Source organism: Mustela nivalis, assembly GCF_964662115.1.
Source record: "Mustela nivalis genome assembly, chromosome: 16".
NCBI lineage: Eukaryota > Metazoa > Chordata > Mammalia > Carnivora > Mustelidae > Mustela > Mustela nivalis.
In genome coordinates this window covers 6,840,516-6,864,102 of record NC_139035.1, presented here as the reverse complement: position 1 = coordinate 6,864,102, position 23,587 = coordinate 6,840,516, and the positions used below count along the sequence as shown (strand labels likewise).

Sequence of the window (23,587 nt, the reverse complement as noted above, 5' to 3'; positions counted from 1 at the left end):
TGCAAGTAAACCGCAGAGCTCTCTGAACACCCGTGCAGTAAGCAGAGGAAGCTTTGCAGATCATTATGCCAGAGGAGATTACAGGGGTTATGAGATTATTAGCACAAGTTCCCCCAACATAAGGCCTCAGGCAAGCATACGGATCGGTGACTTGCTGGGGGTGGTTTCCGGGTGATTGAGAATGAGAGTCCAGGGAGGGCAAGCGTTGGAGGCCGCACCCGGAGCCGTGGCTTCCCCCGAAACAGCCGCGTGCTCTGTGGCTCTGTTCTTGGGGACACCTTCAGAGAGGCTGTGTGAACCCGTCTTGAGAAAACCCGTGGAATGGGTGGGTGGGGGTGGGTGCCCACAGTTGGATCACTGGCCCCTTCCTGTCTCTTGGCTCCTTGGGTCCCAGTCTGCTCCGTGAGGTGCTCCATGCCCCTTGCCTCTGGCTTGGCTCAGCTGAGTCGGAGCAGCCGCTGGGGACGCCGCAGCCTACGTGAGCTCGGTCCAGGGAGGGCCCAGGTGCAGGCCGGTCCGGCCCACGGGCCAGGGCTGGCCGGGGCTGCCGAGCCGAGCCTTGTCACTGTAGCAGAACCGCCGTCGCTGGGGAACAAGGCAGATGGTCACGGCCCACGCTGGGGAATGGGGGCTCGTGAGCTGGCTCAGGGACATCTGGGGTGGCCCGCGACCTGAATCCCGTCTCCCACTGGTGCTTGGCGCAAAGGAGCATGAGGCCGGACAGAGGGAAAAAGAGTCAGTCAGGAGCAGGTCAGCGCAGCCCCTTGCGGGCTGTGAGCCTGAATGAGAAGGAGGACACGTGGGAGACCCAGGGATGAATTTAGAAATATTTCCAAAGAAAAGCTTCTGGTGAAGCGAAAGCGCAAGATCGAAGGAGAGAGGAGAGACGGAGCAAGCATGCGCGTCCCTCAAGGGGCCGAGGCGAGTCCTGCTGGAGGAGAATTCTCCGCTGCAGCTTTTCTGCGGACGCCGTGCGCGTTGTCCTAAGACCGAGGTTGCCCTTGGCAAGACGTCGTTTTGATTAAGTGATAAAAACAAGGGCAGCGTATGCTGCCGTTTTACTCGTGGCCCCAGCCCATTTTTGAGTGCAGTTCAATTAGGGTTAGAATTTAGAATATCTCAGATCCTGACAAACCCTCCCCGCGGACTGTTTTCTGGACTGTCGTCCTGCTGCGTTATGTTTATGACCGCACGGAGCGGTCACTTTATATCGACACTGACCTTCCGCCCCGGGCCTGCAGACTCCAGTCACCACGGGTGTTTCTTGGGACTCCGGGCACAACGCTTATCCATCTCCCCCCTCGCGATCCATCTCGTCCAATATCCTCCGCTGACAAGCAGACCGAAGCATAAAGAAAGTTCTAATAAGACCTTACCCCAAGATGGGGCTCTCCTTACTCCAGAAGCCAACGAACCCTAAAACAGTGTCAAATCAGAGGCGAGGCAAACGGTCTGAAACGGGGCTGTCGGTGCAAAGGGAGCTGTAGGAAGACAAAGCCACGTTTGAAGCCCGAGGAGGCAGGACAGAGGCGCTGATGTTGGAAGAATCAAAGATAACCTTGGGGAAATGAGTCCAGGATGATTTCCAAGCGACGACGAGGACGCTCAAGGGAGCCTAGGAGGAGGGGACGCACAACCGTAGAAAAACCCCCCCAGGGGCGCCTGGGTGGCTCAGTGGGTTTAGCCGCTGCCTTCGGCTCAGGTCATGATCTCAGTGTCCTGGGATCGAGCCCCGCATCGGACTCTCTGCTCTGCAGGGAGCCTGCTCCCTCCTCTCTCTCTCTCTCTGCCTGCCTCTCTGCCTGCCTGTGATCTCTCTCTGTCAAATAAATAAATAAAATCTTTAAAAAAAAAAAAAAGAAAGAAAGAAAAAAGAAAAACTCCCCCGTATTTTACCAACGGAATCAACACTTCGCTCCACCTCCCTGTGAAAAATCACTAGTATTTTGGGGGCGGGGGAAGAACCCCCTTGAAACACCCGTGAGGAGCGGCAGAAGCCAGACCTGCGCTGACAGCGTGGTCACCGCGCACGGCCGGAGCCAGCCCACAGCCCACCGGCCAAAGGCTGCCCCGCGGACACCCTGTCTTCTGGGGCTCGCTGGCCCTTTCTTTCGGGGCGTTCCCAGTCCGCAGCGTACAGTGAGCATCTGGTAGGTAGGTGTCCAAGTGGTGGTCAAACCAAGTCTCTGTGTAGGCTTCTTACCTGAAATCATAATTTTTTTTTTTAAGATTTTATTTATTTATCAGAGAGAGAGGGAGAGAGCGAGCACAGGCAGACAGAGAGGCAGGCAGAGGCAGAGGGAGAAGCAGGCTCCCTGCTGAGCAAGGAGCCCGATGTGGGACTCGATCCCAGGACGCTGGGATCATGACTTGAGCCGAAGGCAGCTGCTTAACCCACTGAGCCACCCAGGCATCCCTGAAATCATAAATTTTTGACCCACAGAGCTGGAAGTTTCACACTGTGCTGGATTTCTGTGGAACTGAGTCCGTGCACTAACCCTGAGGAGCAGCAACTTTGGGGAACAAACCATGGAAAAATGGAATTTGAAAAGGGAGAGGGAAACAAATATGGAAAAAGGAATTATTAACTGGAACTCAGTTTCTGCCGTAACAGACGGCGGGCGAATGCCTAAAATATGTGCACTAAAGGACTGTGCACCTTTTGGGTCTTTCCACGCACTGCTGTTCTTGATCAAATGGTCACTGGGCTTTCCAGTGCTGGAGAAACTATTCAGATGAGCATGGTCATCTCTAATTTCCTTTCAAATTCTTCAGCTTAAAAGAAATTGAGTTTTAAAAAAATCACCTTTTCAAGGGGCTCCTGGGTGGTGGGACTGTCGGTTAATCGCCGGACTCTTGATCTCAGCTCAGGGCTTGATCTCAGGGTCTTGAGTTCAAGCCCTGCTTAGCGCTCGGCACTGGGCAGGGAGTCTACTTTAAAAAAACAAACTAAAAAAAGCCCTGGTGTGCCTGGGTGGTTCAGATGGTTGAGCGTCTGCCTTTGGCTCAGGTCCTGATCTCTGGGTCCTAGGATCGAGCCCCACGTTAGGCTCCCATCACAACAGGGAGTCTGCTTCTCCCCCTCCCTCTTGCCCTGCTCAAGCTCTCTCTCTCTGTATATGTCTCAAATGAAGAAAATCTTAAAAAAAAAAAAAAAAAAGACCTTTTCAATAGTAGTAGGCAACACATGGATTATATATGTTTTCTCTAGTGTCTACTTCACTAGTAGAAACTTTTTGATAATTTCCCAAGAAGATTTAGACAATGAGTTTAGCATCGTGTCGACTTTGGAAGCAGACTCTTTGATTTGAATGTTGGCTCTTGTTTTTTATTAGTTTGAGACCTGAGCAAGGTAGTAAACCATGTTTATCTCAGTTCCCCCTACAAAATGGGGATGGTAGTAACTTCCACGTGTCTTACAGAGTTGTGAGGATTAAATAAGAGAACACAGGCAAACTGCTCAGAGCAGTGCCTGACACACAGAGATACTCTCCGTGTGTTATGTGGCGGAAATTATCCTTGTTAATCAAGTAAAAGGGAGCAGGAAAGATTACTCTACTAATAAGCAATGGAAACAAGATTCCAAAGAAGAGGTTACTTCCTAGGAGAATAAGTTTTCTCAGGCATATTAAGCATGTTGTTTTTCTGATTTAAGGTTCAAATACAAATAGAGGTCCTAATTAATAAAGAAACATTTTTATGAAGCAACATCAAATAGTTTCCAAAACTATATATAGATGAAAGTAATTAAAACTTCTCTCCTTCTGGGGCGCCTGGGTGGCTCAGTGGGTTAAAGCCTCTGCCTTCGGCTCAGGTCATGATCCCAGGGTCCTGGGATGGAGCCCCACATCGGGCTCTCTGCTCTGCAGGGAGCCTGCTTCCTCCTCTCTGCCTACCTCTCCACTTACTTGTGACCTCTGTCTGTCAAATAAATAAATAAAATCTTTAAAAACAAAACAAAACAAGACAAACTTCCCTTCTTCTAGAACCCTCTGCTTCCACCATATTGAATTATTTGCAGGAACCCGAATGCTCTAAGCTCGGCCAGGTATCCGTGCGTTTCATGCGCCGGAATAGGACTGACACTGCTTTCCCCTCTCGCCCCTCCTATTTGCTCGGTGAAACCGTATTTAATCTACGAGACTCACTCAGATAGTGCCTGCTTCCCAGAGAAAAACTGGATGGTTTCCTCCTGTTATCAGATTCGGAGTTTCGCCTCATACTCTGGAGTGTGAGCTCCTTGAAGATGTGAACCACGCCATATTAATTTTTTAATCCAGCAGATGAGTATTGACAGGTCTGGCGCCTGGTCCAGGCAATCGCTCTTCTAAGCATTTGCTCTCGTGTAAACTTGCTTACCCAGTCTAGACCACTGAGCTATAAGTAAGTTATTCACTGTGGACATCTAGTGGCCAAGGGGGGGGATGACTGTTCTTAAGTAATTACATTAATAATACTTATTGTATAAATTACGCAGCAAGTAAGTAAAGTAAATCCTTACTGTATAAATTATTAACAATTTAAGCCCCAGAGCTCCTCTGCCTGTTCCTGTGCCTTCTGCCAGATTTCTACCACTTAAAGCAGTTTTACCCCTAGATACTGAACTATTCAACAATAATAACTATGATGATGATATCTTATATATCATCATCTAACCAAATACATTCATATTCTTATGTAACACATATACACACCCTCACGATGAGGTAGCATTTTGGAACTATTCTTTCTATTTTACTGTGAGCAAATTGAGGTTCATAGATATTAATTAATTTTCCCAGAGTGATCTGTGTTTATATACAGAAACTGAAGTTGAATCCAAGGCTGGCCTCATAGACATTCCTCTATTATAGAATTTATCACCCTATTACTGTTTCTTTCTTTTATAGTTTATCTTTGCCCATTTCTTAGCACAGTGCCTGGTCTATTTTATGTGCATGGATTGTTGATAAATGTAAGAGAATGCATAATCCCCAAATTATATCACAGAGAAGTTTACTGACTCAATCTGGTGTACAGAGTTAACCCTTAGATACCTCTTCTTGTTTCCATGCATTTTGTATGCTACAGCCTTGGCCTTGAAATATCCTCACCCTCGCCAGCTTGATAAACTCCCTTGCATTCATCAATTCAAATATTGCTTTAAGACCTTCCTCAGTGTTTCCTTAGGCAGAGGTCAGTGCTTCCCCGATTGTATCCTCCAGCTCCCAGACACAGCTCTGGGTCAGCGCGAATCACATTCCTGTAATTCCTTCTTTACACGTCTGTCTTCTGCAGGCTCTGAGATCTCCGTCAGCAGTTCAGGCAGAGGGAACAGTGGTGTCCAAGCAGCCAGCTTGGAGTGTGGCTGGCACTTTGGGGCTTGCTATCTGTATCCCAGTGTAAGTGACACAGCAAGATAAAGAAGAGTCTCCATAATACGCCGAGATTATGTTTGTATGTTTTGTTTTTTTTTAAGATTTTATTTATCCATTTGACAGAGATCACAAGCAGGCAGAGAGGCAGGCAGAGAGAGAGAGAGGGGGAAGCAGGCTCCCTGCTGAGCAGAGAGCCTAATGTGGGGCTCAATCCCAGGACCCTGGGATCATGACCTGAGCCAAAGGCAGAGGCTTTAACTCACTGAGCCACCCAGGCACACCCAAGATTAGTTTTCATAGACTTCTGTCTTCAAATAGGTGAACACATACTGCTCGAGATACAGCTCTTCCTGATGGTTATGTGAGGACCGTTTTAGGAGAATCAACTTCTAAATGCTCAGCTTGTATTCTCTCCCAGAAACCAGCTCCCTGTGATGCAAACCTTCCCTTTCTCCATCACTGTCCCTTACTGCCCACAGGAAGATACACTCCTTACCCATCCCATGTCTTACGGTGCAAGTCACCAGGGAGGGCAGGGAGGAGGTTCCAGGCCGGCAAACAAAGGGGTAAGTTAAAACACTGACGACGAACCTGGGGAAGTGGATGACCACTTCGGTGGTTTCCAGTTCACCTTTGACAAAGTTGAGTTGGTGGATGAGTAAATACAATTTTGATAATAACCATTCTGCAATTTTTGGCATATAAATTCAGGAGAGCTCAAATCATTGAATATAAAAGGAATGTTCTTATAATCAATAAGAACTGAATATAACAAAATCCCTTCCATTGCATCTGGATACATGTGTGATCAAGAAATCTTTAACTTTATAAGCAAGAAAAACAGGAAGAGAATTTATCCTTAATTGTTCTAGCCTTGGTAATAGTAATTGTGGATAAGGTATAATCTCCGTGGTGAGGGAAAGCTGTACTGATCACCTTAAGAGATTTATTTCTAATTAAGTTTTTTATTTCTTAATATATTTTTTATTTTTTTACGATTTTTTTTTTTTTAATTTGACCGACAGAGATCACAAGTAGGCAGAGAAGCAGGCAGAGAGAGAGGAGGAAGCAGGCTCCCCGCTGAGCAGAGAGCCCAATTCGGGGCTCGATCCCAGGACCCTGGGATCATGACCTGAGCTGAAGGCAGAGGCTTTAACCCACTAAGCCACCCATGTGCCCCTTTTATTTTTAATATTTAACAAAATATTTTGATCAGTTGTATACAAATAAAAAACTGATAACTTCATCTGTAAGACAATTTTTTTTAACATTTAGACACTTGCTACCCAGACTTTGCTCTTCATACCTTTAAAGGTACTCTAATTCAGGCCCCGTCATACCTGCTTGGACTTTTGCAGTAGCCTTCAAGCTGATCTCCATGCCATGGCCTGGGAAGGGAGTTCCGTACCACTGCAGGAATGAGGGTCCTTTCAGAGGAAAAAGGAGGAGGAAGAAGGAAGAGAACTTAACTGTTGTCCTTCACACTTAAAAAACATGACAGAGTAACAGGTTTATAATTTGCTGTTTTATAGAGGAAAAATGGTTGTGTGTGTGTGTGTGTGTGTGTGTGTGTGTGTGTGTGTTTTAAGAATGAGAAAGAAACAAAACCCTTAGCAAGAAATCAAAAGCGCTTTCCAGCAGACTCATCTGCTCCTTTTACCCTCCTCTCTGCTTTGGATCCTCGGACTCCCGGCACCTCTGAATCCTCTCATCATTTTTAAACCCTTAAATGGTCTCCCTGCTCTGGTACATAATTCTTAGCTTCTCCTGGAATATGCTTCTCCTTCCGGGTTCACAAAGGCCCCCTGTTCCATGACGCCCATCCCGCAGTCTTACTGTTGTTTGCACAACGGGGATCCCTCTGGGCACCTAGATTTCTGCATTTCTGTCATCCCGAAACCTCCAGAGTTGGAAAGGTGACGGGCACATAGTAGGTGCTCAATAGAAGCTTGTTGATGGAATGAACCGCTCTCTGGGAAGAGGCAGGGAAATAAATGAGAATGTTGTTAAAGTGGATTTGCTGCCAAAAGGAAGCATGCATGTAGACCCGGGGAGCACAGGGGGCTTCCCTCCCTCGTCAGCCGTCCTGGATGAGAACAATCCGTAGGCTTATGTCCGCGAGCAGGAGGGTTAACCCAGCCCCCCTGCTACTGTTATCGTAATTTGTCCCTTCAGCCTTGTGAAACCCACTTCAATTTCATCTTCAGTCCTGGGTCAGACGCAACTGAGAAAAGGTCAAATCAAATGAGACTCACTGAGTGACCCTCTCTTCAGAGTCTCTCTTGGGCAGGAAGTTTAACACAGGAGCTGTATGGCCGGGGCAGAGCTTTTATTCTTGTCCTGCGCAACCCACCTGCCATTGGTTTTCTTTCCTGGGTGAATATGTTTCCAGTCAAATGTCCTGGGGTCTGTGAGGCATTAGTCCTCTCAGATGTGGCTTTCAGAGCACCTGGTTTGTTCCGGACACTCTGGGAGGTGTCTCCAGCGGACAGCGGACCCTCGGCCACGTCCGGCCGCCGCCGCACCATGTCATAGTGTCCCACTCTCTCTTCTTGCAGGCCTCGTTTCCATCACCACCCTGACTGTGCTGGCCTATGAACGTTACACTCGCGTGGTCCATGCCAGAGTGATCAATTTTTCCTGGGCCTGGAGGGCCATCACCTACATCTGGCTGTACTCACTGGCGTGGTCGGGAGCACCTCTGCTGGGTTGGAACAGGTACACCCTGGACGTGCATGGACTGGGCTGCTCTGTGGACTGGAAATCCAAGGACGCCAACGACTCTTCCTTTGTGCTTTTCTTATTTCTTGGCTGCCTGGTGGTGCCCCTGGGAGTCATAGCCCATTGCTATGGCCATATTCTGTATTCCGTTCGAATGGTAAGTTGAAAACGGCAGGTGCCCCTCCCCTAATCTATTTCCAGGGTGGGCGGTTCTGGGCAGAAGAGACTCAAACTCTCCCTACGTGATCAGTGGTTGTCCGCAGCTGGCGCCGTTCTAGGGGACTTCCTGGGAGAGTATAGAATTCTACTCTGTTCAATAGAATTGGGCACTGAATCACACTCTAAAAGGCAAATGAGGAGTAACCTCTACTTTCTCTATGCCACCCTCTAAACCACAAGGAGGAAGGAAAGGGGTTCTGGACAGATAAAATCAGTAACAACCAAGAACACCTGCGTTCTCTGACACTGTTAGAATGAAAGAACTCTGACCAAGGAAATTCCACACTTCCCATGATTTTATTCATTCAAAGGTCATGTAAATCCACTAGACCATAGTATAGATATTTCTTCCGGAAATCACTTCTGAATCATAAAGAACAAGACTGGCCACAAATGGGTTTCCTGCTGAGTGCTAGGGAGACGTCTGAAGTGACAGTGGGAGGCAGTCTCCTACTTTAGCCCCAAACACTTTCCTTGCTCAATCACCATGTCTTCCTGTCTGCGTCTTCCTTCAGAACTCCTGCTCAGCGGTCTCCTGTGCACCCTGCTAAACCCCTCTAACTTTCACCTTTAAAAAACAAACAAACAAACAAAACCGAACTTGGCCACATGCATTACTTTAAATCATAACCCACTGCTGACTTCCACATTCGAACTTTTTTCATACACATCTGTTTTGTAAAAAAAGAAAAAAAAAATCCCCATACCAATCCAAAGATAGGTTTTCCCCTATGCCCATAGTCAAACTACAGAGAGCGGCTGGAGGAAAATACGTGCCCAGATTCCCAATGCCCATACCGGAGGTCCTCCCAGCAGTGTCTGACAACGTCTGGGTCCCTGGAGGGTCCGCTCTCTCACACGGTAACTTCTACAAAGCCTCAGTTCTCCTTTTAATTCAGCTCTTGCCCTAACCCCAGTCATTCTTATCAAATAATCATGCTTATTTACAAGAAAGCCATTATCAAGAAATGTCTCAACTCCCTGCCCCCCTTTATACAAATCGCTCTGTTCAGCCTCATTCTTAGGTTCCCCCCTCTTCAGTTCTGGGGTCATGGCATAGATCTCTGAGGACCAAGCTGACCTTAGCTTCTGGTTTTCCCCCAACCCCATTTTCTGCCCCAGGGACCTCTCGCAAGTAATAGTTTTCTCTTCCACTTAACATCTCCAATCTCTTCCTTACTTCTGGCTCCTTCTCTTTAGCAATAACTATGCTACTATTATACAAAAGCAAAGTCTGCTCTCAACTCCCTCTGGCTCTCACTTCATCGCCCTCCGCACCAGTCTGTACTCAAAGAACCATTAGTGGCTTTTGGTGTTCTATCACCACTCAGTAAGCATGCATTCGGCCAATATTGGTCGAACATAGAGAATGCACCAATTACTATTACGGGCTGAATGTTTTTTTTTTTTTTTTCTCTCCCAAATTTATATATGGAAGCTTGACCCTCAACCAACGGTATTGGAGATGGGGTCTTTAGGAGGTAATTAGGGTCATATGATGTCATGAGCGTGGGGTCCTCACGATGGGGTTAGTGCTCTAGTAAGAGGAGGAGGAAAGATCAGTGTCTCTCTCTCTCTCTCTCTGTGTGTGTGTCTTTCCCTCCCTCTCTCCATCTCTTCATCCTCCTGCCGTGTCTCTTTCCAGCATGCGACACACAGAGAGAAGGCAGCCATCTCCAAGCCAAGAAAAGAGGTCTCATACCGAAACCTGCCTGTGGGCATCTTGACCTCAGACTCCCCAGCCTTCAGATGTGTGAGAAATACATGTCTGTTGTCGAAGCCACTCAGTCTATGTTATATTGTTATGGAGGCCCAAGCTGACTAAGCCGTTGCCTAAGCTCTGAGGATGTAACATGTATAAGATATCGCCCCTGCCTCAGTTTATAGTTTAATAAACTTACCTATCGCTTAATTCCCCAACCCAGAGCAAATTGGCGCTTCCTTCCTTGAGCACACTGTCAGAGAAACAGCCCACATTAAGGTAACTGATGATCTCTCAAATGCTAGATCCAGGGAACACATTCCTATCTCTTTTTTCTTTTCTGACATCCATGGTATTTGACACTTGTGGCGTTATTAACAACTTCCACTCACTGGTGGTTTTCTCCTCCACGGTTTCTAGGATTCTATTCTCTCCTGTCTTTGCTGCTGATTCTCTGGCCCATCTTGTTAGGTCTCTGCCCAGGGTGGCTTCCTATGGGCTTCCCAGCATTGTGCGTGTAGCTCTTTTCTCTTACTACACACTGGCCTTGGGCATGTCCTATGCTCTTAGGATGTCCCCTTCTAACAACGGCTTCTGACCCAGGGTGTTCTTCTGACCTCTGTCAGGTCCCCGTCAGCTGCCTATTGCAGACCTCCACTAGGATGGTCCCCAGACCTATCAGATTCTTCTTCTTCTTCTTCTTTTTATCTTAAGATTTTATTTATTTATTTGAGAGTGAGAGAAAATAGGAGAGAGCAGGGTGAGGGTGGGGTGAGCACAGAGGCAGAAACAGACTCCCCACTGAGCAGGGAGCCTGATGCAAGGCTCCATCTCAGGACCCTGGGATCATGACCTGAGCCTAAGGCAGATGCTTAACTGACTTGGCCTTCCAGGTGCCCCTTCAGAACATTCAGACTTAACAGATTCCATGTGCGCGAAGACAACTGGGCCATCTTTCCCCCAGCCCGGCTGCCCCTCCATTCCCTTTCTCAGTGGATGGTCATTATTCCTCAGCCAGAAATGAGAGCATAATATTTGACTATTCCTCATCCAAATCTCCCCAATTATCCCACAATCAATGATCAGTTTTCATGTATTCAACCTCCTGTTTTTCCTTATATCCTTTTCCCCTTCTCCTGTGGTCACAGACTCAGTTCAAAGGGGCCTTAGTTTTTTCTTCCTTTCTTCTAATCCGTTTTCTCCACACTTCCACCAGAGTAGTTATTCTTAAGTGCAAGTTTTCTCATATCTTTGGCCAGCTTAAAATCCTTCAGAGGTTCGTCTGCCTTCACGATGAAAAATAAAGCCTCCGAGTGTGAGTACCAGGGTCCTGCAGATGGTCCCGCCATCTCTTGTCCGTGTGTCCGGCTTTAATTCTTGACATGCCGACCCTCTTGCCAACTCGGGTTCCAGTCAAGTGCAGTATTTCCTGTTCCCAGAACTTGACACGTGTTCTATTACTACTTTACATTAGCATTCATCCTGTTCCTGGGACACTCTGTCCTTTCCCCTTCCTCGGCTGAACCACAGGAGGCTGAGCTCAGTATCTTCCTGCCCTTACCTATGTCTGAATCCATTACCCATCCTGTGTGTTCTCCAAGCCCTCTCTGGTCGCCTCTCTCATGACACGCATCATCTACGGAAACAGTCTGTGTGTCTCTCACCCTCAGAATCCAGTGAATTCCTTAAAAGCAGAGACCCAGTCTTATTCATTTTTTCACCTACAGCTGGAACAGGACTTGCATAAAATAGTTGATCAGAGACTATTTTTGGAATGAGTGACAAACAATGCATTGGAAGGGCAAGTGGTGCGAGTCTGAAGAGACTTGACTCTAGACCACAGTATTCTCCACTCAGAACCTGGTGGTTATCCAGAGGGGTGACTCATAGCACTGATGGAGACAGAGCTTCTCATGTGAGAAAAGGACTCACGGTGAAATGTTCGAAAATCTACAGGTGTCTGCATCAATAAGCCCAATTTAATGTAGGCAGAGGACTCTTTTATTGGGAATTCTGGGGAATGTGTCTTAAGTGGTTCAACCTTCAGGACAAGTTCAGCTGTGTATATGCTTTTGCTCCATCTGTAGCCATTTTAGAAGATATTCTCAAATGATTGTATATTGGGATAGGATATTTGGGGGGCTCTTTATTTGGAAAACTTTGAAAGGACAGAGTGAAGGCATGGAGAATGATAAAACAGAGAGGCCAAAAGAGATAAATGAAAAATCATCATGGAAACTACAGATCTGCAAACACAAATAATCCAGAACAATAATCAGAACTATATCCTTGTACCAAAGAGAAACTGGGCTTTCCCAGCCCGGTATTTCCTTAAATGAACTTCTCCAGCATGCATGTAATTTCAAGATGATAAATGAGTGCTCTGCTTTGATCCATGTTGAGAAGATGGGAATTGAGTTGCTCAGAAAGGGTAGAGATGAGTCTGTAGGGGACTCTGGATGGTGGGGAATTGGAGACAGATGATTGAGCTGTAGTTATACTGAGTATATTGTATATTGTGTATTATCAATACAATGCAATATATCATATATTAAATAGACTATATATTGAGTATATCAAATATATATATACTCATTAATTGCAACTGAGGAGCCAAAAATCTGATTTGATTCCAAAATTTGATTCCAAATATTCCATAGTATCATAAAAGTACAAATGCATATAAATGTGTTAGTTTCAAATATAACTCCAGTGTAAATAAATATTTAATCTTGGACATAATCCCACAAAGTCATGTGTGTGGAACTGGGACCCAACTTCTGTTAAGTCCAACAAGTTATTCATTTGAATCTTTTTTAATCTTGACTCTTAGAGGAAGTAATTGATTGCCAGGAGCAAAAGTGGTGAATCTGGGATATGGATCCAGACCTAATTCCAAATAGAGACCTTTTATTAGAACTCTACAACCTTCTTAAGAAACTCTGGGGAGGGGCACCTGGGTGGCTCAGTGGGTTAAAAGCTTCTGCCTTCAGCTCAGGTCGTGATCCCAGGGTCCTGGGATCGAGCCCCACATCGGGCTCTCTGCTCAGCGGGGAGCCTGCTTTCTCCCCTCTCTCTGCCTCCTGCTCTGCCTACTTGTGATCTCTGTCAAATAAATAAATAAAATCTTTTAAAAAAGAGGAAAAAAACTCTATGGAAAATTTCCCACCCACCCAAAAAATGTTCTGAAAATAGAGTAATATCCTATCACATGAAATAAAATAGTTTCTTCTAAAATAGAATAGATAAGGGGCACCTGGGTGGCTCAGTAGGTTAAGCCTCTGCCTTCGGCTCAGGTCATGATCTCAGGATCCTGGGATCGAGCCCTACATCGGGCTCTCTGCTCAGCGGGGAGCCTGCTTCCTCCTCTCTCTCTGCCTGCCTCTCTGCCTATTTGTTATCCCTCTCTATGTCAAATGGATAAATAAAACCTTTTAAAAAAATAGAATAGATATATAGATAATAGAATAGATAATAATAGAATCCAACTTTACAACCATGCCCACTCCTACACCTTCCTCTACTCTATAAAAACACAAGCATTTTAATTATCCATATTTTCTTCCTACTCTCTGTCAGTATGAATAGGTGATTCTACTAAGAACAGAGTTTCTTCAATATAATTTTAGATGATATCAATAATTTAGCTGTATCAATTCAAATATACTTTTAAACACTATAAGCACATGTTCTGATTTATTTGGAAACTTTTTTCCTTAATTTTTATGATAATCCTGGAAATAAAAAGGAATGCTTAGATTTTGCTGAAATGCAATAAATTTCCCAGTTTAAAATTGTGCACTAAGTATAAACAGTATGCAAGATACCTTATTTTAAATACATAGGCATTTGTATTTTTGTAGCAAACTTAACTTTTTAGGATAGTCAGAAAAACCATTTTATTTAAGAACATACTTTTGGTGTAGAGGGATATTATCGCCTCCCCTTACTAACAAATTTATAATAACAATAGAAGGAACCTTGAAAGAAAGAACTTTTATCTGAGAAACCCAAACAACTTTCAGACTCTAGACCATTATTCTTCAGTGCTTTACTAGGGATGAATTAAAAGCAGATATGCTGAGTTTACAGGGATGTGGCTACAAGTGTTCTCTGCACCTGAGCCCGGATGAAACCAACCACAAGCGAGGTCCCCATCCAATCCCACTTTGCAGTAGTTAGCTGGGAGTGGAAGCCACCATAGTTTGCAGCAAGAATTCATTTGGGAATTTAGCTTTAACCAAGACCAGCTTAACCATGCAGAACCGACGTCACATGTTTGCTGCCTGGTTTGAGAAGTTGAGGGTTATGGTCTGGATTAGAGTTTCCAGGATCATAGAGAGAGTTTCCAACTTGTCAGGACTCTGTCAGGCTGTCTTTCAGTGACTGGAGAATCTAAGCAAAATAATTCATTTTCTTCTTTTTTTTTTTTTTTTAAGATTTTATTTATTTATTTTAGAGAGAAAACATGTGTGGTTGTGGGGGGGGGGGTAGGGGCAGAGGGAGAGCGAGAATCCCAAGCAGACTACACACTGGGCGTGGAGCACAGCAGGCCGGATTGTGAAATCAAGACCTGAGCCAAAATTAAGAGTCCCACACTCAACATCTGAGCCACCCAGGCGCCCCCATTCTTTTCTTCTTTAAAGAAATTGGAAAACATTAAAAACCATTAAAGGATCAAAGAGGCTATGTGGCTCCAAGTACTGTATTAAAGATTAATGGACTGAGACATGGAGAGATTAAGGGCTGGACACAGCTGGAGGCTCTTGGATCAGAAGTTGACCCCGAAAGTCCTGTTGTCTTTCCACAAGGGTGGGCCCTGGAATTTTGTCTGTATATCTATTATCAAAGCAACATGAGAAAAGTTTTCTTTGACTTCCAGCTCTTTCTTTCTCCTTTCTGCAGCTTCGTTGTGTTGAAGATCTTCAGACAATTCAAGTGATTAAGATTTTAAGATATGAAAAGAAAGTGGCCAAAATGTGCTTTTTAATGATATTTATCTTCCTTATCTTTTGGATGCCTTATATCGTGATCTGTTTCATGGTGGTGAATGGTTATGGACACTTGGTCACTCCAACAGTATCTCTTGTCTCCTATCTCTTTGCTAAGTCAAGCACTGTATATAATCCGATTATTTATATCATCATGATCAGAAAGGTAAGTGTGGTAATATACATGTTGTTTTCACCATGTAGATGTGGTTGTTGGAAAATGTAATACTTTTATAGAGATTATTCAGACACCTTCAATGATAGAAACCAAAGTCAAGAATTTTATAGGAAAAAGTGTTCAGGAATAAATGCAAGGTATTCCCCAAAGAAAATAGTAACAATTCTAAGATCTACCAAAGATCTTGTTAAGTAAACTTCCATTAAAATTAATATTTAACTCATCAGGAAACATTTTATGTCTTGTAATAATAATGGCCACAAAGTTAATAATTTACTTAAAATACTTACTGTACTATGGAGATTATACCCATTATCTTTCAAAACACCATGAGATAGGCACTAGAATTATTTTTTACTTGATTTATGAATTATAACACAAGTTCAAAAAAGTTAAATGACTGGCCTGCTCCAGGAATTGTTGGTGCCTGGATTCCAGTCTGGTTTGCTAGAATATCAAAGTCCATCTCACCACTTAGGGTTTCAGGTATCATTATTCACATGCCATGACGAGTGTGTAGCTCAAACTAATTCGTTTCCAGAAACTCCTCTAGATCGAATGGGAAGCTTATCATCTGTGTGTGTGGTAGACAGGTTTCGGCTTGACGACTGTCAGCCAGGACTATGAGGGCCTCACTAGGATTGCGAAGAAGCATGAGGCTAAGGCTCTAAGTCACAAAGCTTAAAAACCAGAGAATTGCCAAGTTATAATGGCCAATTCCTGTACTGACATTTTTTATTTTTATTTTTAAAATATTTATTTATTTGAGAGAGATAGAGAGAGAGAGAGATAACATGAGGAGCAGGGCCTGAGGGAAAGGGAGAGACAGAGAGGCAGAGGCAGAGGGAGGGGGCATCATCAAGCCGACGCTGCCCTGGGCCTCGAGCCCAACTCAAGGCTCGACCTCACAACCCTGAGATCCTGACCTGACCAAAACCAAGAGTCACATGCTCCATAGACTGTGTCACCCAGGACCCTCTCCATCGAAACTTTAAAGTAGCAGATCACACTAATAACAGGCAATAATAATTAATAATAATTATAATAATAGCTACTGTGGCTACTAATACTCAAAAGTTTGGAATGAGAAAACATTTTTTCTATTAACCTTATAATGTTCACTGCTAAATCTCCCCCTTTGTACTTTCATATGGTTTCAGTCTCTATTCATTGATGGTCTTTCTTTCTCTTTCATGATGGCTTCATTTATCTATTTACTTGAATCCAGAGAATTTTAACTCAGAGTCCCTAAAATCTGAGAATTACTTGAATTGGCTTCAGGAGAGCCATGAGAACCTCTGAAATTAGTCATAAAACTTTTTAAGAATATGCACATGTACATTTTTCTAACAAGATAGTTTATAAGCTTAATTTTCTGAAGAAGTGTAAGAACTTCATATTTTAACTACCACGTCAACAGGCAAATAATTACATTTAAAATATATTACCTCACATTATGTTTTGTGTTCTTTCTCTGGGCCAGTGGCCCCTATGTCAGTTCTTTTAAAATTTTAGTGTGCATACAGTACACCAGGAGAGACCGTAAAAAAAAAAATTTTTTTTTAAAAGAGTACATACTCAGATTTGGTATGCCTGGGTGGCCAAGATTCTGCTTTGCACATGGTCCCCATGTTTCTGGTTCTCAGGAGCACACTTAAGATGGAAAGTCTGAAAGACACAGTAAACTAACAAATAAATAAAACAATGGTCCTTATCCTCAAGGAGCTTACCATTTATGGAGGAAAACATATTTTGACATACTTTAACCCTTATAATAATGTATCTTTAGCACTTAAGCTGGTATAGCAAACACTAGTTTGATGAATAGATAGTCTCAAGCAAATATTTTTAAAGGTGAGTATAGACTAAATACTAACTTGTATACAAGTGAGTTTTAAAGAAGACAGAAATCAATGTAGCTAGCTCTTCTATTTTCCACTGATATTTCCTGGTCTGGGAAAGCCCATGTATTAAACTTCAATTTTGCTCTGAACTAATGGGATAAAAAAAAATTTTTTTTAAAGATTTTATTTATTTATTTGACAGACAGAGATCATAGGTAGGCAGAGAGGCAAGCAGAGAGGCAGGCAGAGAGAGAGGAGGAAGCAGGCTCCCCGCTGAGCAGAGAGCCCGATGCGGGGCTCGATCCCAGGACACTGGGATCATGACCTGAGCCGAAGGCAGAGGCTTTAACCCACTGAGCCACCCAGGCGCCCCTAATGGGATAAAAATTAAATTAACTTTTTATTTATATGTTTTATTGGTCACGATAGACTATTGCAACAAATAACTCCACCATTTCAGTGAATCAGCAAGAAAAGTATTCTTTCATTTCTTTTTGAAAACATTTATTTTAGAAAGAGAAAGAGAACACCTGTGGGAGCATAAGTGGGGAGAGGGGCAGAGCGAGAGAATCTCAAGCAGACTCCCTGCTGAGGACAGAGCCCCCTACGGGGCTTGATCTCAAGACCTCGAAATCATAGCCTGAGCCAAAACTAAGAGTCAGGAGCTCAACTAACTGAGTCACCCAGGGGCCCTAAGGTTTTGCTCATTAAATCCTGGTCCAGAGTCCACTCTATTTGCTGGAGGGCAGGGGCTCTGTCCCATACAGTTCTGTAGGAATCAAAGTTCCTCCATGTTGTGATGTTATAATCTTCAGGCTTGACCTCTAAGGTCTTATAGGAGGGGGAAGAGCAGGAGGAGCCTCTGAAAGGAAGTTGAGAAATGGGGTTCAGTGTTGTACCCAGGACAAGGGGAGGATCATGGGTATTGGTGTGCACTAGCACTCTCTGCTGTAGTATTTTTTCTCCAGATGGTTTGTAATCTTGATAGAAAAGAATTCCTTACCTGACCAAAGGAAATTAGTGCGGACGGCTGACTGTAAACTCTGTGGGAAGGGTCTTGTCGGCCTTTGCTGCTCGCAGTATTCCCAAATTGTAGCCCAGTGGCTTTTACCTTGTAGTTGCTCACTGAATATTTGTGGAATGAATTAATTTGAATTTTTAAAAAATTTTTTTGTTTTTATTTATTTTTTAAATTTATTTTCAGTGTTCCAGAATTCATTGTTTATGCACCACACCCAGTGCTCCATGCAATCCGTGCCCTCTCCAATACCCACCACCTGGTTCCCCCAACCTCCCATCCCCCGCCCCTCCCAAACCCTCAGATTGTTTTTCAGAGTCCACAGTCTCTCACGGTTCGTCTTCCCCTCCAATTTCAAGTTTCTTAAACAGATTTAGTTGTCCTCAAAGACAGTGCATGCAACTTGAATCCATGGTGATTATAAGGTATTGTAATAGTCCTTTATGATTTTGTTGATGAGAATTACATAATAATAATAAAAACCCTTAAACTCCAGGGTTATGTAGGTACATATGAGCACTGCCACCTAACCCCATCCCCACCCAGCTAACAAAAAAGAACAACCGAAATTAAATTCAACTAATTTGAATTTAGGATTAGGGTTAGGGTTAACCCTAATTAAGGGCCGAATTTTTACTTTATATTCAACTTCATTTTCTCTCTGCCCAGTTCCGAAGATCCCTTTTTCAACTGCTCTGTTTCCGACTTCTGAGATGCCAGAGGCCTGCTAAGGACCTACCAGCCAATGGGAGTGAAATGCAGATCAGACCCATTGTGATGTCACAGAAAGACGGGGACAGGCCAAAGAAAAAAGTGACTTTTAATTCTTCTTCCATCATTTTTATCATCACCAGTGACGAATCACTGGCAGTTGATGAGAGTGACAAGACCAGTGTGTCAAAGGTTGATGTAATCCAAGTTCGTCCTTTATAGGAAGGAATAATGGTAATGAAAGATGAGGCCTTATACTGGAAACCACATCTTGACTTCCATTATGAGGACTATTTTGGAATCCCCACTCTACGTAATATTTTGGGGGAGGAAAAACTTTCTTCTGCCCTCAAATTTTCTTCTACCTGGTGAAGGAAATAAATTGACATGACACAGATGAACAGGAGAAAACCCCAAAAGTTTAATTCTGTGTGCATGGAGGCCCAATAATAAAATTGAGACCCAAAGAAATGAGCAGGGCATGTAGCTTTTTCACATTTTAGACAAAGAGACATAAATCTGTAAGGAATTGACAGGACAGGAAAACTCAAGTTTGGGAGCTTCAGTCCGTAAAGAATTCTAAACAGGATCTGGGCTTGGTAGTAATTTAGTAAAAGTAACAGGGTTTGTTCATACAGGTTTTTTCAGCCCTCAGTTCTCTGTCTCTGATGATACAGATGTCTCTCTACCCCCTGGTTTAGGGAGGTTCCTTTCACACAAGAGATTTCCTGCTTTCAGGAGGACAAAGGAAGGTCAGACTGTGCTTTTTGCATCTGGTGTTTATTAAGTAAGTTAAATTCAAAATTGTGGCATATTTTGGGGCATCCTGCCTTGGACTCCCACAACATCAACAGAACTTCGGTGAGTCAGCAGGAAATCTGAATTGCCCGTACGTATGCTTTCTAGCCTCTGGAAGCAACTGAGCAAGACAGTTGCTTTACTTCAATGGGTGCTTTCTGTAACGAAAAACCCTTCATGGCACAAGATGGGCACCTGGCACCATTAACTTCTAACATGTTGGAAATTTTCATTTCAAATATATTTTTTTAAATGACACTATTTTCCAAGGCACACAATACATTTTTTCTCAAAAATACTTAGCTGTATTCACAGCTCAGAAATAATGGTAAAAAAATAACTTTGTATCATATATGTCGGAAACTGCAGCTTTTCGGTGGTGTTGGATCCTCATCACTGTCTTGTCTTATGTATGAACGATCAGATTTATCAGAGAGCCTATTCCAGGGTGAAAAAGAAAATCAGCACCCTGGCTTCCTCTGAAACGAAAGACTTACTGTATGTGCCGTATGATAAAGACGAGCTTCCAGATGACTGTCCTGCGAAGCGCACTCCAGGAGGAATACTGAAAAGCAACCCAGCTAAGGAAAGGTCGTGAATTTCAAAATAATCGTGGAGGCTGGGGACTCACATGAGCAGAGGATGCCCATGGGAACGATGTGTCGATGGCAGATCTGTTTCATTTCAAACATGACTTGGCAACCTTATCCTCTCAACAATTTGCCACAATTTTGCCAAGTGTTTTGGGTTTAGAAAAGAAGTTCCAAGCAAAAAAAAAAAAAAAAAAGAAACAAATCTACATTTGAAAGGGATGAAAGTAAGTGTAAAACTGTATTCATAAAATGTATTACTTAGTCTTTTTTGCTCTTTAACCAGTCTCCTGGGTAATCGACGGTCAGTGTTCGTGAAGTTGCCATTTTCCCATGAGTCCTTGTTTGGACTAAACACAGCTCGTTAGAACTCAAGGATTTCTTCAACTATCTAAAAAAGAAACTGAACCATTTTATTTTGTTGCCTAATTTTTATTTCTTAGTTGACTGTCCTGCTGATGTAGCATCTTCACAATTAATCATGTCTGAAAGACTTCTGACTGTGTCAGCTGGTCTACTGAAGAAGAACCAAAGAGAATATTTTCCCTAAAAGAACCTTTCAAAATCAAGTTTATCGCTGGTTAGTAAACTGCTTCTGGAGAATCTCAAGTGGAATCATTTCTATGAAAACTGTCTCCCTTGTTTCCTTTCCACTCTGTCATCTATATATCTGTTTAATTTATAAGTAAAACTTCTTGTTCTTCACTTAGTATGGCATCAATAACCCCCTCTTTTTTTTAATCTTCAGAAGGTAATGATGGCTTTCGAAGATGGTGAAGTAAAATTAGTTCATTTTTGTAACGTTCTAGAGTGCCCCAAATTCCTCATTTTTACTTCCAGTTTTGGTAAGTGGAGCTGAGCTCTACGTTGGATTAGTTCCAAAGTGTAATTTACATGTTAGGCAAATCGTGGTTTTTAGTCTTGGGTGTTACGAGTCCGTCCTATCGTGACTTTAACGATGTCCTTGAAAGGGAAGAGGTGATCAGCATCTTCCTTGAGGTCCCTGGTGCTTTACTTTTTGAGAAGTGAAAGAGATCTTAGTCACTGCACTTTCATATTTAGAATGACCACACCTATGTGTAGCATTATGGGAAAGCTGTATTTTGCAACTTAAACTGGTAGTTTAGGGGTGGTCCCACTCCCAATAACCACAACGAACACACAGAGAAATTTTATACTGATTTTAATTGTAAGCGGGAATATATCTGTCCCTAGTGAATTAAATATGATGATGGAAACATGGCTTTGATTCTTAGTTTCAGTTATGAGGAAGTCCAGTTGCCGCGTCAGCATATTTATGTCACCGGCTAATGACATTGGGAATTTTTTTCTAGTGACTCCATGGAGTTTGCAAGGAAACATGTCCTGTTTTCTGGAAAGAAGTGAGCCACTCCCATGGTCTTCTGAAGTAGTGCAGGGGTCTCAGGGACATGGAGCACAGAAATAGGTAGGTACTACCCATGGCTATCAATGCTCCAAAGAAAAAGAGTCCTTTGTTTATCACCTGTAAAAACAGCAAGAAGTCTCGTGTTATTTGTCCAGAGATAAAGATCTCAAAAGACTTCATTCTTGAACAACCAAGGAGTATACAACGTCTTCTTTGTTCTTTAACCTAAAATGGCAATTTAATGGCATGACCACGAGGTCAAGGCCTAGGATGGCTGGTAAGGTCAGGAATTTGGAGCTTCCCTTCTCTGTCTCTGTCCCTCTCCCTTCCCAGAGATAGCTGAATCCATGTGCTCTGTGTAATGAATTCTTAGCAGTCTGCCTTTGTATAGCCATAAACACACACACACACACACACACACACAATTTAGAAAAAGAGTTATAAATGCGATCTTATTAGAGTCTGTTAGCCTCCCTTGGCCTCCTTGCTTCCCTTGACATAATATTCAAAATGCATGATGTCCTGCTTGCCCTTCCAGCTGCCCCTCAGGCGGTTCTCACACACCAGGGCTGCCTCCAGGGCCCCCCAGCACCCCCCCCCAGCACTCCCGTGCTCCACCAGCCGCGGTCAGCCTGCCCCTCCCGCCTCTGAGCTGCAGGAGGAGAGGGGCTGCTGCTTATTCATCTCCTGCCCAGCTCCGTCTCTAGACATTAAATGCAGTGATTTGCTGAATGAATAAAGTTGTTAGATTCCAGAGGAAATCTAGGAATCTGAATGTCTGTGTACTGGCATCTCTGGGTGAGCTGCCCAAAATGAACGTGTTCGGGCATTAAATTAGAATTAGATTATGTGTTACAAGAGTTTCAACCCTGTCCAATTTCACAGGTTAAACCCATAAGAATATTGCATGAAGCAAAAGTCAATGGCTAAATACCAGTAAAAAAAATTACATTGCTAAAATAAATTTAAAAGTTTAGAAATACTGCATCAGGGGTATCCTTGGTAGTTCAGTTGGTTTAGTGTCTGACTCTTGATTTTGGCTCAGGTCATGGTCTCGGGCTTGTGGGATCAAGTCCTGCGTCAGGCTCCAAACTCAGCACGGAGTCTGCTGGTCCCTTTCCCTCCACTCCTTAACCCACTTGTGCTCAGACACACTCTCTCTCTAAATAAACAAAATCTTAAAAAAAAAAAAAAAGAAATACTAGCCTCAGTTCTCTTTTGCATTTCCTCCCTTGCGGGGCACTCCCTCTCTCTCTCCCTCTTGCTCGCTCTCTCTTTCTCCCTTTTTGTAATTTTGTTCATCAGGCGCTTTACCTCCTGTGTACCCAGGACAGTTTTTATTTGGAAGCAACCATGTCTGTCACATCATTTCTGAACTTGCCTGAAGAATCATAAGCATCACACTATGAACTTCAACTTGTTCTCACCTTTTTCTGCCAATGCCAATGCAGCTTTGCCTCATGGTATCTTATTCTGGAAAAGGTGACCTATAAGGAAGTTTAAAAAGTATTCTTGTGATCCTTTAATGGCTAAACAGAAGAATGAAATGAGATGTCTTAAAGCCAGACCTTACCATGGTATAGAGAGGAATGAAGGTAGACGGCATAAGAGCCTGAAGAAGTCTCTCCACCTTCCTGTAGAAGATGAACCACCTGGAGTTGACGTGAGCTCGCATCTGCAATAACGGAAGACTCTTACAGAATACCTCCAGCGAATGGCGTTTATTTCTTTACGACAACACAGTCCCAATCACGGCAAAGCAGGACACAGAGTAGTCAACTTTGTATTCCCTTCACAGTCGTTACCAATCCTTTTTAGTGAAAGTGTAAGACGTTACCTTGAAAGGTTGAGCAACTGCACAAAACCTGTGATAGAACACCACTCTGCTCAGGGGGCATTATGGGAACTCTATTTCAGTGAAAGGTTTGTTCAGCCAGATCTGGGGACCGTCTGTGGGACCAAAGATGTGACTAACTGCCATTGTTTACGAGCTGGTTTGAAATCTCCTTCATGGCAGGGAGGGATCGTTGAAGCTATGTCTGTCCTGACTTACTCCATATTGAGAAAAAAT

General features: G+C 43.6%; 2 protein-coding genes and 1 long non-coding RNA gene across 6 annotated transcripts in view; 1 reads left to right on the top strand and 2 right to left on the bottom strand.

Moving 5' to 3' along the window:
* OPN3 (opsin 3) overlaps positions 1–20,334 on the top strand; it is a 42,397-nt gene extending 22,063 nt beyond the window's left edge. Inside the window, exons 2-4 of the mRNA XM_082702764.1 lie at positions 7,916–8,235; positions 14,905–15,156; positions 18,700–20,334. Coding sequence (XP_082558890.1) covers positions 7,916–8,235; positions 14,905–15,156; positions 18,700–18,963 — 836 coding nt within the window. The 3' untranslated portion in view covers positions 18,964–20,334. The remainder of the gene's footprint in view (positions 1–7,915; positions 8,236–14,904; positions 15,157–18,699) is intronic.
* Positions 351–18,731, bottom strand: LOC309849855. 2 transcript variants are annotated; one of them, XR_014303954.1, is made up of 4 exons: positions 18,668–18,731; positions 16,747–16,836; positions 6,698–6,784; positions 351–585 (listed from the first exon to the last, which is right to left on the bottom strand). It is a non-coding gene; the product is annotated as an uncharacterized lncRNA (long non-coding RNA). The 2 variants fall into 2 exon arrangements; XR_014303955.1 differs by lacking the exon at positions 351–585 and having other exon boundaries at positions 6,524–6,784.
* Positions 20,335–21,295: 961 nt separating the features above from the next.
* The window catches only part of KMO (kynurenine 3-monooxygenase), a 69,027-nt gene continuing 66,735 nt past the window's right edge, over positions 21,296–23,587 (bottom strand). For all 3 annotated transcript variants that reach the window (XM_082702751.1, XM_082702750.1, XM_082702749.1), the window contains 3 exons: positions 23,090–23,191; positions 22,944–23,003; positions 21,296–21,633 (listed from right to left, as the gene is read on the bottom strand). In XM_082702751.1, the coding sequence (XP_082558877.1) occupies positions 21,460–21,633; positions 22,944–23,003; positions 23,090–23,191 (336 nt within the window). In that variant the 3' untranslated portion in view covers positions 21,296–21,459. The remainder of the gene's footprint in view (positions 21,634–22,943; positions 23,004–23,089; positions 23,192–23,587) is intronic.